The sequence below is a fragment of the Gouania willdenowi genome, chromosome 1, assembly GCF_900634775.1.
Source record: "Gouania willdenowi chromosome 1, fGouWil2.1, whole genome shotgun sequence".
NCBI lineage: Eukaryota > Metazoa > Chordata > Actinopteri > Blenniiformes > Gobiesocidae > Gouania > Gouania willdenowi.
Genome location: NC_041044.1, coordinates 10,053,183 through 10,068,460, shown reverse-complemented (window position 1 = coordinate 10,068,460; position 15,278 = coordinate 10,053,183). Strand labels below are relative to the sequence as shown.

Sequence of the window (15,278 nt, the reverse complement as noted above, 5' to 3'; positions counted from 1 at the left end):
AAACTGAAGTTTGGTATAGTAATACAGCTCCACCCACACTCTCAGAATATACAAACATATCTGCTGAACTCCTATCTGGTGAACATGCCATCCCCTCAAATTTGGAAAAAAGTTTGTCGGGTTTTTTGGCTCCAACATGTTTGAGCTTTCAGTAAACAACTTATCATATGCCTCAGCTCCCTCTAATTTTATCAGCTTTGAGCTGTGTACATAGACTGATTTGTCAAATATATGCATTGGTTCTTGAATGACAGTCTCTTGAAATTCAAATAATACTTTAGTGACAAATCTACATCTGCCTGTATGTGGGAATGTAAGAAAAAAATCGTAGTAGTATAAAGATTACTCTTTCTTTGGATTTAAAACATTTTTTTCTTTATGCGACTTCATTTTTATTTTGGACTCCAACTTTGAGTTATTTCACCACTCGCAAATATTGAAAATTCCTTACGTGAAGCCATTGTATTTTACCTCTGTGTCTCATAATTTGTTGTCCACTAGTTTTTCATTCGCAATGTAAGAAATATAACCATTGTATCAGAAAAACATTTATTTTATAAAACATACAGTATTTATTATGAACAAATTTCCCTGGCTCTACATTTTCTCTTTTTGGGATGTGCTTCTTTCACAATACATTAATATATATCCATTATCATAACAGTACTTAAATGCGGCATCAGAAACCAGTTAAATTTGATTTCAGGACATTGGCATCCTTTTGTGCTATGGTGTATCGCCTCCCATGTGTGGTGTAAGGTACCTTATCTTGTAAGGTTTGTGAACGATGCTTCAAACCTGGTATAGTCATCCAAATGCCATTTGTTGTTTTCTGATCCAAAGGAACAATTTGCAACGCTAGTAGCCATGATCATAACTTGACAAACAGACTTCAAAACTGACTAAAATATAAATGCATTTCATATATGACCATATTTCTCCAACTGATGAGCACTCCTTTCCAGGAAATATACTTATTAAAAGCATGGAATTGATTTGTGATGAATTTGAGATACAAGATGACTATTGTTGTAATTAATGCTATATAAATAAAGTTGGAGTTGAATTGAAAATTGAATTAATTGTGCAATTTGGGAAAATCTGAATGTTTTTGGAAAAACAATTGATAAAAATTTGTATCAATTGTTTTTTCCAAAAACATTCAGATTAACTTTAAAGTTAAACTAGGATTGCTCAGAGATATACAAGGAAGTACATTTTTGCTCACTCCTTCTCGGAGATGGGTTAAATGCAGGGAACAAATTTACCCATGTGGGATGAATAAAGTATAATAATTTAGGTCATATGTGTTTATTTTACACCAAATTGTACAATCTAGTGTCCAAATACAATGCTAAAAATGATTGTAATCCATTTGAATCACACAGTTCATACTTGCCAAAACTGCTTCCACCTGAACTTAAAAAAAAGAATAAAAGAAACGTGTATTTTTGGCCTATTTATCATCATTATCACAAAACTTGCTGCAGTTCATTTTTTTTTAACTTTATATATAACATAACTTATTGTCACTCATTATCATATTTCACATCACTAAGGCTCCTACTTCCATGTGATTTTTTTTTTTTTAAATTTATTTATTTATTTTTTGTCATGCCTAGTTATTGGATTTTTGTTAAGGGGCTTGAGTTTAACAGGTTGGTGTCTTGAGTGTTGTACCATAATTGAAAAGACAGTAAATAACCTCTCTTTTTTATCTAAATGCAAATGGTTGGTACTACTTACATAATTAAAGACTTCATTACAAAAACAATAAATAAAATACAATTTCATGTAAACGGTAGTGCTTTTTATTAAGAAATTACGACTCACTTGTGATTCCTAAACTTTTGACAGTAAAAGACAATTATTTGACACAGGGGACCACATTAACTTTCTAGTGGTGTAATTACATAAAAGTTGCATTTGGATTTTTTGTTTACATTTTTTAAACAAATTTCACTTTAAATTCCACTCATTGTTTTGAATTTATGGATTAATGTTCAAGACACATTTAGCGGTTTAGGTGAGCCCGCTGTTTCAAAAATTAAAAAGCATGAGTCTAGAGGGTACTCATAATATGAAGGGGTACACATAATTTGACAAAAATACAAAAGGGGTACACGAGACAAAAAAAGATTGGGAACCACTGGTCCAGAATACATCGGTGAGATGTTAGTCAGGTATGAACCCAGTTTGGTCTGTCAGATCTATGGACACAGGTCAGATAGTGAAGTTTACTGCACTATGGTGAAACTGCTAGCAGAACTGAATTTAGCATGTGAACATTTCTCCACTGTTTGACTGAAAGAGAGATTTCTAATCATTTTATTGTGAATTTCATATTTTTATTGACTTTTAAACAGTTGCACTTTTTAATCAAGTAAAGCGCAATGATTTATTTTGTGTTTGAAATGCGCTATACAAATACATTTAAAAAAATCCAGGCTTTATTTTGAAAAGGCCAATCACAGAATGAGTGGACTGGTTTTTCATTCATTCCCTCCCAACCCCCTTCACTCTCCCTCATCATCTTCACGTGGTTCTCCACCGGCTCACTCTACCTCCCTAGAACTTTGCCGTCCCGGTCACACCGTGTGTGTTTGCGGATCTGAGCGTGAGGCTTCACGATGTGTCCCGGGTCCTGGAGCTGCTGGCTGTGGTGCTGCATGCTGAGCCTGAGTGCTGTGAACCAGGCTCTGGAACTGAACGAGCTGTTTGAGTTTGGAGAAGAAGCCGGAGACGTGCAGCTACAGCCGGGAACGGACTCCACGGCCGAATTGGAGCTGAACAGCTCGCTGTTCCTCTTCAGCGAAACTTTCAACAGAGTTTATGTGAGTTAACATAACATAACATAACATAACATAACATAACATAACATAACATAACATAACATAACATAACATAACATAACATAACATAACATAACATAACATAACATGAACGGTTTCTACTTCGCTTGAAGTTGTCATCATGACACTTAACTCTTAAAACAATTGAGACAGTTGATTGAATGCATACAGATGTATGTAAATAATACATTTAACAAAATTGGAGACTTTGTTAAACAAAAACATAGAATGATGCTCTTTAAAACTGAATCCAATCATTATGCAATATTTTTGCTAACTTATATTTCATAGAGACAAATATTTGCCATGTATTATTTTCTCTTATTATTTCTGAATTATTGTGGAAGGTTTTTATTTGTCTTGGTTTTGATTGAGCTTTAAGTGCATCAAAGCATTTTTTGGCATTAATCCTTAAATCAAAGTCAGCTGTGGTAAAACTAATTTCTGAGGCAGTAAGATTTGACAACGCCGCTGACTTTTTCCCTGCCCTGCAAGCATCACACTGAAAGGCAGATGGAGTTAAAGGCAGAAAAGATATCTATCTTGTTTTTTGGGGTGATTCAAACTTTTCATAAAAGTATGAATTTTACTGCTGGATTATTGTAATTTAGAAAAAAAAAGTTTCTGGATGCAAATTGGCAGCAATTTTTTTTTTATGTTTTCCAATCTTTGAGGTTCTCCCACTAGATGCTCACACAAACATATGAAACTATAGTTTTTACACTCTGTATTGATTAAACTTAAAGTGAGATTAGAAGTACTTAATTAGGGGCCTGGCTGAGGTACTTAACAGTTTATATGCAAACATTGTCTTTGAGTACTCTGCTTTTATCCCCCCACTGTGTTTGTAGACGCGGACTAATCTATTGGGACCCTAAACACCTCTACTTAGTTTAGTGACTCATTTCAAAGTAAGAGTCCTATTTAAAAGGATCACTTTTGTTGGTACACCATAGCCATGATGGATACAGAAGTGTGTGGAGAGCAGCATATATAGTTAGTTTTCATATTCTTGGTGAATATTTATTCTTATAAGAGGTTGGAATGTGAGTCTGAGACAATGCAGATAAGCTGTTTCCCACTCACACTCAAGCACACATAGATGGCATTCTTTTGGTCATGTGATAGTTTATTAAGATTGCAGCTTCTTTACTTGATGTTTGTTTAATTTAACACCTCAGTTTCAAATTTTACCCGCTTTTATTAACAAACAAGTTTGGACGAACCACGTCTCCGTGCCTAATAGCACGTACCACGTTCCCGAGAATTCAGTCAAATGACTCGGTTCCACCGAGTAAAACAAATCAAATTGTGCGACGTAAAATTGTAATCTACATTGATTTGCCTTTGAAACGATATATCACACGACTATGTTTCAATACATTTAGAAATTACTGGAAAAGAGGGTGGGCCCCCTGTCCCCTCCTCCCTTTCAAAAAGGTCCCCGAGAGGCTCTTGACATCAACGAGCATTAACGGAGGAGTAGTCATTTTAAAATGGCCCCCTGGTGCCCCTGTGGCACATACGGAGTAATGGGCCCCATTCATATATTGGTATGTGTCAATGATTCGGTACCACCAACTGTCGTAATATTTGACTCACAAATAAATGAGAAAACGACTTGAATGGAAATCACCAAAAAAGATGGAGGTGGGCCCCTAATCAAATTGTGTGAGCCACAATTGTAATCTACGTTGAATTACCTTTGAAATTATATATCACACAACTATGCTCCCATGAATTTGAAAATTACCAGAAATGGGTGGGGGGTCCCAGGACCCATTCCAAAAAAGGGCTCTGAGCATCTCATCACATTCATTCATAGAGTTTTCATACCAAACTGCATTCCGATCTAACGAGAACTAACGGAGGAGTAGTCATTTGAAAAATGGGGCCTCCTGGCGCCCCCACGACAAGTATGGGGTTATGGGCCCCATTTATATATTGGTATATGCCAATGATTCGGTACCACCAACTGTCGCAATATTTGACTCGCAAATAAAATAGAAATTGACTTTCACTTTTTTCTTTTATATATATATATATATATATACTGTGTATATATATATATAAAAATCAAAAATCGGGTTCGAACTTCGATGCATACACATCCATAGATATACTGTACCTACCAAATCTCAGCCTGATCCGTTCACGAATAATAGAGGAGTAGTGATTTTAACTAGTGTACACGAGAAGAAGAAGAACAAAGTGAGTGGTATTTTGAATCCGGTAGCCCGGTGTCATGGTTTGAGTGCTGATCGTACTGAGATTGTATATGCGCATGCGCACTACCGAAAAATGAATTTTTGCTAACAAAAAAATAATTTATTTTTGTTTATTTTCGTTTTCAAAGTGAACGGACACTTGTTTTATCTGTTTATTGAATTATGTTAGGGTTAAATTAGGACTAGGGTTCTAATCTCAGTACGGAGGTAAACTCAGACTGTGACACCGGCCTAAAACTGTTAATGTCAACAGCAGATCAGCGCATGGGGTAACAAGCGAACATCAAACACAAACAGGGGCGCAGTGCGAGCGAGAGACCCAGCAGATCTATTTACATAATCCTTGTATCAAAGATTAGGATAATCCATGTTCTTGTTAAAAGTATTGATTCAACGGTCGATGCCTTCATAATTGTCCTCTTCTGCTCTTTCTTCCTGGCCTGCACCGCTAATCCTGCTGTCACTGCTCCAGCTGCAGCTGCTCTCACTTCAGCTGCTGCAGCAGGAATGGAAGAACTGTGTGCGCAAAGGACACTATGTGACCGAACCCGACCACCAGTTCTAAATAACTGTCCGACCCGTCCGGTGCCGTCAGGTCCCGTCAGGCTTCGGTCGGGTATCCATCCTCTAGTCACAGTATCAGCTGTGCTGTGGTACTAGACAGTTGATGCACACCCCTGTGGTGGCTTGGCTGATGACTGCAATTACACTAATGACAGTTGTGTCACTATGGAGTCTGATTTGTAGATCCTGCCCTATGCTCCTTCATGTAAGCTATACTCATGCTTTTCTGAATTTTTTGTAAACTTTCTAAAACAAATGTGTATATGTATGTGTATTAAAATAACAAACAGCATTTAGTACAGAACATTCCAGAGAAGTGGAAACGGAACAGTGCAAAATAGTTAGAATATCTCTGGCATGAAATAAACAGACCAACTGATGAAGCTGATGAATTAAGTTTAAAATTGTCTTTCTACATAGCAGTTCATAAGTTGGGTCAGATGATGCTATCTGTAGCACCACTTCCAGCCCCACATCCTTTACTACCGAGAGTGGTTGACTGTCACAATCAGTTTTTAGTGAGTTTGTTCATTTGTCAATCATGGACTTATTCATTTTGTCTCTGACAATCACACTGGTTTAATTGTTATTTTGACTAAAAAGTTACTGAATCGATTTCAAGTCACTGAATCGTTTCAGATCGAATCATTCTGAATTAACCAATATTGTTCTTGAATCGAATCGAAAACAGTGAATCGCGATTTGAATTGAATTGTTGCTAAATCGAATCGAAAACAGTGAATCGTGATTTGAATCGAATTGTTGCTAAATTGAATCGTTACGCTCCTAGAATTTACATAAGCTGCAATGTCTTGACAAAAATATAGGTTGGAAAAAAAAACTGAAAGAGGAGAAGAATGTAAAACTGATTATAAGTGCCCTCATAAATCTTTCTGCATTTGTTTTGTGCAAAATACTCTGGTAATTATTGCATTCAGTTTTATCACATTCATGATGCAAATAGATTACAAAAGCACACATTTATTTTACAATAATAACTGAATATATCTTAGTAAACTTATAATTCAGTTTTTCCTTTATTGGTCTGTTCATCTAATGAAAAGCTAATGACTGCACAAGTGTTCCAAAAAGCAAAAACATTTGTTCATGAAATGCCCGCTGGTGGCGCACCTCCCGCCTTCTGAAATTTGATTCTGCTGAAGTCTCTTGAAAATTTCGAGAAAGGACTTGCAATGCTCATTGGCTTCTTTGAATAATGCTCATGTGGCCCTGTCCCCCTCTGTGACTGGAAGAAGGGTTCATTGTTGCTCCTTTTCCTCCTCCTTTTAGCTGCGGTTGAAGAAAATAAAAGTTTAACATGAGGACTAAGTAAGAACTAATAGTTAAGTTCTAAAACCTTAGCTAGTGGCAATTTCCTGGTTGGCCAATGTGGGTGTTGGCAGAGGGCTGCTGGTGGTCTGTTCTCTCACTGTTGACACTAACCGAGATTTTGTTTCCATCTAGTTTGATGGAAATTTTTGTCTTTAACAATTTAGGATTGGGGAATGGTGTGGAGTGGTGGCCTAGTGGTTAAGGACGTCGGGCTTGTAACCCTCAACTGCTCCCTGGGCGCCACACCGTGGCTTCCCACTGCTACCCTTTGGGGAAAATGGGTTAAATGCAGAGAAAGAATTTAACTCCAGTGATTAATAAAGGATACATTATTATTTACTATTATTATTATTATTATTATTATTATTATTATTATTATTATCTAGACTTACTGGGGTTGCCTGTGATGACAGTGGCCACATTTACATGGGAGCTTTAATTCCTCTTTAAAGCGGAATAAAAGTTATTTCCGAATTAGGTGGCTGGTTTATTCTGTTTTTAATTCCGAATTAGATAATTCCTCTTTCTTGTAAACACTCAACTTGGTTAAAGCCACTTTTAGTTAATTTGTATCATTTTGTGCATGCACGACTTGCGGCAATGACGCTCTGGTGACGACATAATCCAGGATGGCGGCGGCCCGGACTCCAGCCTAGACTATTTAATAAGAGCCTTAAAAGACATGGATACAATGAAAAGAGTGGATGGACGGAGGCATAAACATGCAGACTTTCACACGGACTTATTAAATACACACCTCGGTAAACGGAACAGGCTTCACCGGACGGGTGGCACTAGGACCCGGAGGCTAAGTAAATGCGTCCCCGTACTGCATTCACAGGCTGCAATATCACCAGTTTATCATTTTACCAGTCGTTAGAGCTACTATCTTTATCAGGGAGCAACTATTTATTCCTGGTGATTGTTTTCCAGAGATTTACTGAGGTTTTTACCAGTGATTAGTTCCTACTTCTCTTCTGCTCCACGGTCCAAACTGAAGCCATGTGTTATTGTTGAGCTGCTGCTTCAAAACTACAATCAAAATAAAGTGAAAACAGTTCTCATGTGTGGTTGTCTGTGTTATAGCCGACAATAAAAGGTTTGTTGTGTGTTTCTCCTGTTAGATGTGATACGTCATGTTCTCCCCCTGTCCAATCAGAGCCTTCACAACCCCCAGACCTAAAGCGGAATTAACGAAAGCCGAACAAACCTGTTTTCCATGTAAACCTCGTTTGGGAATTACCATTTCCATGTAATCACGAAGCAGAACACTTTAATTCCGAATAATTTAATTTGGAATAAATAATTGGCCATTGTTTCTGGTGGTGCTGACACTATTGTCTCTATTGTGATGTATCCCTATTGTGATGGACTGGTGCCTTGTCAAGGGTGAAGCCCCTACCTACTTGCCTTCAAGGGCTTTTTGCAATTTTGTTGTACTTGGTACAATGACAAAGTTCTATTTTATTAAGTGCTGCAGATAGACACCATCAGACACTTGCAACCCCATTGAAAAGGAACAAGCGTGTTGCACAATAAATGAACCTTTCCAGACTGCACTGAGGTCTCATCTGTTATTTTAAAGTCCAATTTAATGTTACCTGATTTTTGTCTTAACTTCTTTAGAGAGTGCTTTGATTACTGCTATCATTACCTGAAAAACATTATTATTTTCTTTCTGTTAATGATAGATTTAGGTTTTTTTGTCACCCACGTTTTGCTCTTATTTTTTGTATTTCTTTACAGAATGTAATAAAGAATGAGATATAATCTAAGACTTCATTGATGTAATTGCAGGGATCCTGGTACATTGGTCAGATTGACAGCTAATTTTCGTTATCCCTCATGCTTTTTCTTTTCTTTTCTTTTTTCTTGATGCTCCTTTGTAAGTTTGCTGTAATCACAGTTACACATTGTTAGGCCGGGCTACCGGACTCACAGCGCCACTCACTTTGTTCTTGTTCTTATTGTTGGTTGTGTACACTAGTTAAAATTGCTACTACTCTGTTTTTCGTGAACGGATCGGGCTGAACGTTGGTAGGTATAATCTATGGATGTGTACTCAGAGCTCGATGGTACCGAATTATTGACACATACCAATATATGAATGAGGCCCATTACTTCGCAAGTGCCAAGGGGGCGCCAGGGGGCCCCATTTTTCAAATGACTACTCCTCCGTTAATGCTCATTGAATCGGGCTGTAATTTCACATGGACATTCTATGAGCGATGTTAAGAATTTCTCGGAGACCTTTTTGAAAGGGACGGGGGGACGGGGTCCCACCCCTTTTCCAGTAATTTCTAAATGTATTGGAACATAGTCGTGTGATATATCATTTCAAAGGCAATTCAACGTAGATTATGATTTTACGTAGCACAATTTGATTTGTTTTACTTGTTTTAATTTCACTGAAGTCTCAGGGACATGGTACGTGCTATTCGACATGGAGCCGGTCCGGGGGCCCGGCCGTAGTTCATCAGAACTTATTTTTAAAGCGTTTCCAACCCCCCACTATCACCTCCAGGCTTGCAGTATTGTAAATATCCTGCTGCTGCTCTTAGGTTCCTCTGTAATTTTTAGTGACTTTCTTCAACACTTCTGTTATATGAAATTACATCAGAGTAAAAACTATTTGGAGATTCTATAAAACAGAAATTCCTGGCCTGGATCCAGATTTTGCTGTTGTGAAGCTATTTGGCTGACAGGAAGTGAAATTCCTCATAGCGTTGGTACATCTGGAGTGTGTAGAAATGATACATCTCTCCTCCCAAACCAGATGGCAGAGCTGCACGTTTTTTCTTCCCACTGCTGTTCTCACACTGATAATGGTGATCTCAGGGGTCGAACATGTGTGATGTCAACTTTCTGGCAACTTTCCTAAAAGGTCTGCTTGTAATCAGAATGCCGTGGGTCCCTAAACAGTAGAGCCATTATTATATGGAGAGCCAGATCATTACCACAGTGAGGCATTGCAAATATGCTGTTGAGTTCCATACACTATTACAGTAGTTTAAGCTACAAATATACATGTCTTTGAATGTTCAACATCTGTTCGTCTGTCCTCCAACACTTTTCGTTTGATTTTAAATCCTTGCCTGAAATTAAAATGAAGATTTACCATTAAAAAAAAAAAGGAAATCGAACGGTATACTGACACAAGAAGACTCAGATGCCCACACCAAAAATAATAAAATCTATATTTTCATTGATTAGGAAGTCTAACAAGGTAACCAAGAGATAAGAAAGAAATTAGATGATAGATATTTGTTTTTAGTGTATTTTACAGCTGATTTAGGACCTGTTATCCTAAGAGATGCTAACAGAAAGCTAACACAAGAGGAAGGGTAACTTTTATTACGTTGTTTATTTCAGGCTCAGTAATTGTGATTAATTGTATTTGAACTATAGTAATTGAGAACGTAATTGTAATTAACTTTCTGAGGATAAAAAATTATTGTAATTTAAATGTAATTGGCAAAAATGCTGATACCTGTAATCGTAATTGATTTGTGATTGAACATGGGTAATTGAAAACATAATTGTAACTGAAAAATATAATTGACCCAAACCCTGGCTGGAAGATATGAATCAAAACTCATGTCTCAACTTTTTTATCAAAATGTATACAAGTCAATTTTTTTTTTCTTATCAGAAAACAAAATCTGTTTTCTTAAAATGTTTTCTCAGAGCCACATTCATTAACATTCATTTGCACAATATGAACATGTGAGGCTACTGCTCTAGTTGCATTGCTTCATGTGTGAATGAGTTCTGTAGCTTAGCTTATTTTTGGGGCAGGAGCCTGGATGAGATTCAGAGTCTAGGTTGCAGAAGCAGTTCAAAACACATTCTTTTTTTATCGCACTTTATCATGCTGTTAAAGCGATTAGTCATCTCAAGCTTATTCAAGCTCACACATTTGTTTTTTAGCTTGTTGCTGCACTCTTCTTATAGCTTTTTCATTGTTTCCCTTGCTTAAATCAAAACTGGCTGGTTTGTGTAAAATCTTAAATATTTCTGCAAGGTTTTTACAGAAAAGGTTTTCTGTTCTTCTTTATTTACAAGAATCAGGAATTGAATATGAGATATAAAGATAATTGATCTTATCAAAGTTTTTCTGCTCAGAGGAGCTGTTTAGTCTCTTTGCACGAGGGACTCCACATGTTGCGGTAAAATGGGGATTGTTAGATATACTGTACAGTCTATGTCTGAAGCTGCTGATAGAGTCAAGGTCTGAGCTGTACATGTGAAAAACTTTGATACATTAATAGAAAATAACTTTCCTCTGCTCCATGGCCAGTTCCACTCACTGCTTGACAGCAAACTTCATGTCTGATTATGACAGTGGTTCTTAACCTTATTGGAGGAAGTAAACCTTGAATGCTTCATCGGGGCATTCACTGAACCATTCTTAATTGGATAAATAAATATGATTTCTTCAAAACATTGGTATAATATATTCTATTTGAACACACGTAAACCTGGAATTTGTTTTGTTTTTAAATATTTTTAACTGATTTAGTAAATGTAAAAAACATGGCTTTGTCTTTATATATCTACACTTATGGATTAAAAGCTTTGTCAAGATTAATATTATTATTTATACACATAATCTTTACTTTCATTCAATTAACCTCTAAACAGAACCCTGACCCAAAACTTAACCTTGTAATGAAATATAAAGCCTTTTTGTGATTACATGTACAAAAAAGAAAAGAAAAAGACTAATCGATAATATCACAAAATGAACAGTTTCTGAAATCAATATTAAACATTTAATGTGAGAAATCATCACATAGGTAGATAATATTTAATATTTGATTTTTTTTTTCTTTAGCCTTTAGAGCAATCTGCAAACACAAATATCTTGCCCGAATAATAACTTGTTAATGCTGCTGCTGTAGGGGTTATATCATTTATGTATATTATTGTATATTTGTACTATTTTTGTATATATTATTTTTATATTTTAGTGGTGTTTTTCTAGACTGGCACCCTGTACAGGGTGTACCCCAGCCTAACGCCCAATGAGAGTTGGAGATGTTTATTTTTTCAGGGCTTAACGAGGAACTTGGGGATGTTGTTTTATCATGTTCATGCACATGATGACAAATAAAAATCCTTGAATTTTTCATATAAATAAGTGAAATATCTTTCATAATATAATTTATTTTAAAAAGAAAAAAAAACACTTGTTTAGTGCCTGTCTAATAATCTTTTTACTTTATTACTCTAAAAATAGTCAGTTTTTAAATGAAAGTTTAAAAAAAAAAAGAAAAAACGTTTTTTACATTGCTCCATCATTACGAGATTTCAAACCTTGAGGTGTGGAAATATATTCAAATGTGAATGACTATAAATAATATTAATAATGACGGAATTCTCGGTTTTAAATAGTAAACACATAATTAAACATCACTTCCAGTACATTCTAAGCATCCTAGCAACACCATAGCAACGGGATAAAGCATGATAAATCTACATCGAAACAAAGAAACTACAGATCCTTTACATAAACAGAATGGATATTATGAAATTTAAGGGTACATTTCTCACTAGAAATGACATCAAAACGAAGCTAAAGCCACAAGCTCTCTTAGTATATAGCACCATGTTTTCCCTTTCTCAAACTGGCCTGACAGGTGGTCACGTGACCTGACGTATGCCAAATAGAAAACACTGGCCAAATGACGTGTAGTATTTCTGCGCTTTGACCAACACAGTAGTAGAAACAGGGTGTAGAAACACATTCAAATAGGAAGGAATATCAATAAAAAATATTGATAATAATGAAAAAATAAAGCATGAAAAGAATTACATCGACGAGGCCATGAATGGATTTTAATCTGCTTTTGGTTTGTCGTTTTTTTTCCATAGAATGAAAGTTAAGGGTAGGTTTTTTTTCGCTAAAAATGTTATCAAAACAATTCTAAAGCCACAATCTGTCTTGAAATAAGGCAATTTGCGACTAAAATGTACTACATGAGATGTCCGCCGTTTTTTGCATTGCAGGCAAGGTTCAGAGTCAGCAGTCACGATGTTAGCCCGTTGAAAAAACTGGGCAGAAGAAACTGTATGCATCTTATGTTTTAAGAGCCTCAAACGTAAAATCCTTGCAATATTGCTTGTGGACAATTGTTGCTATTACATATTTTGCTGTGAGACTGAGTTGTCCATAATGCTATACAGGAGAAAACCTCCTTATGTGAATTTTTGTTTGACAAACTTTTGCTGCTTTCACAAATTATTGTTATGAAATGCAATTAACACAACAATCCATTGAACCCTCTTCCAGATTAACACGAATGGGCATGTGGCTGTGGTTCAACCCCCAGCAGAGGAGGAGTACTTAGAGCGGAAGCCCAGTAGTTTCAAATACATTGCAGTATTAATGGGAGACCTTGACAACAGTGATGGAAAAGGAAAAGTCTACTTCAGACAGGACAGCAGCCAATATGTACTGAGCCGAGCCGCAGGGCATATCCAGAGAGCATTTCCCAGAGACAATGGAGTGGACCCTACTAACACCCTTGTTGTCACATGGGAGAACATGATTGCACAAGGGATGTCTGGACCTGACGTGAAGGTGAGCTGCATTTCATATACTCAATATTTAAAATCTGGTTACAGGCATTGCTGTTATGCACATGCACAATCAACGTTACTCACGCATTACTAAGTGTTACCACCATTACAGCTTCATCTGTGACAGATGACTAAATGATGCTGATTTATTTTCACTTGCAGAGAAACACCTTTCAACTGGTTCTAGCCTTCATGGAGTCATCCTCCAGTGCGATTCTCTTATACCCCAGAGAGGGTCTGCAGTTTATCTCCACATCTGTACAGCAGGAAAACAAACTACTAGAAGCTGGCTTTAATGAAGGACTTGTTTCCGGTTGGTTCTGGGAAAAACAGGGGACACACTATCTTGCCACCACAGATGAAGAATCCTCCATCAGGGATCTTACCAAGTATGACCTCACAGTTAAGGTCCTTGTGTATTTTATGGGAATGTAAAAAAAATGCTTGTTAAAGTCTTAAATTTGGGGCAAAGCAATTGGCAAATGAATTAATCAACAATTTGACGCGATGAGCTTGTAGGACCATTTCTGCAAACTAAGCACTGTTCCTTACTTGCTGGAAATGGTTAGCTAACAATCTGTGGCTCCAATAGCATCTGTATCAATACACCTAAATGTATCAATGTTTTGAGCTCTCTGCCTGTCGGTCTTGTTTGATATAATCAGCCTTTGTACACAGAGATTCATACATCTTACAGTAGAATTAAACAATATTGTATGAATTAATCTTAAAATGCATTTAGTAGATATATAAACTACATAAATTCATGTACAATAGCCATATTATATATGGGACTATAATAAAAATGGAAGATACTTTACATTCTAAATTTGGATCGGAATCTTTTGATTGAAAACTATATTGTAAATAGGATTTATGTGCACTATAGACTTGAAGATACATATTCCCCCCATGATTCATCTTAATTTTCTATTATGTGTTACCAGGAAAACCAATGCAGGCCAGAATGGAGTCTGGGTGTTTGAGATTGGTAGCTCACCCTTCTTCATTTCCATCGCTCCGGGAATGGTCACCACTTCTGATGAAGACAGGGAGGCTACAAAACCTCACACAACCGAGATACCTGGGCAAACTGAAAGATATGATAATCCACAAGAATTAGATTTCTCTTTCTACCTCATCACAACAATACCAACTGTGGCAGTGCCTGAAGACAAGGATACGCTTCTAACTCAGTCTCCCAATGAGTATGAAACCAGTTATCCCATAACTGAGACCATCACCCTAAGTAATGTAAATGTAAAAACCGAAAAATGGGATGATGAGAAACCAGGCCAATCAAATCCAGAATACTATGAGCCAGAGACTGTAGCATCCACAGCAGATAGCCCAAGGACATCGAAACAATCTCCGGATCAAAATCAATCAAGACACAATGAACCATCAGAGCGAAGTTATCCAGAACCCTCTAAACCAAAAAGCTCTGACCAAACTGAAACCAAGGACCATATTTCTATTGATTCCAAAGCAAAATACACAGCTCCAGAAGCAAGTGAACCCAGATACTCTCCAGTTGAGCCAAGCTACCCTAAATCTGATCCTATTAAACCATGGTATAACAACCCTGAACGAGCCCAACAAGTCCCACCACACTTGGGTCAACAGCACCCTCAGATTGTTGTTGTGGATGAAGATGAAGACCTCAATGTGAATGGTAATCATTTTAACTACAAAGTAACAAAGTGTTATAAATTTA

General features: G+C 36.7%; 1 protein-coding gene across 1 annotated transcript in view; it reads left to right on the top strand.

The window, feature by feature from the left end:
* Nucleotides 1-2,525: 2,525 nt before the first annotated feature.
* The window catches only part of LOC114463516 (nidogen-1-like), a 45,658-nt gene continuing 32,905 nt past the window's right edge, over nucleotides 2,526-15,278 (top strand). The window contains exons 1-4 of the mRNA XM_028447122.1: nucleotides 2,526-2,834; nucleotides 13,272-13,562; nucleotides 13,724-13,950; nucleotides 14,509-15,236. Coding sequence (XP_028302923.1) covers nucleotides 2,631-2,834; nucleotides 13,272-13,562; nucleotides 13,724-13,950; nucleotides 14,509-15,236 — 1,450 coding nt within the window. The 5' untranslated portion in view covers nucleotides 2,526-2,630. The remainder of the gene's footprint in view (nucleotides 2,835-13,271; nucleotides 13,563-13,723; nucleotides 13,951-14,508; nucleotides 15,237-15,278) is intronic.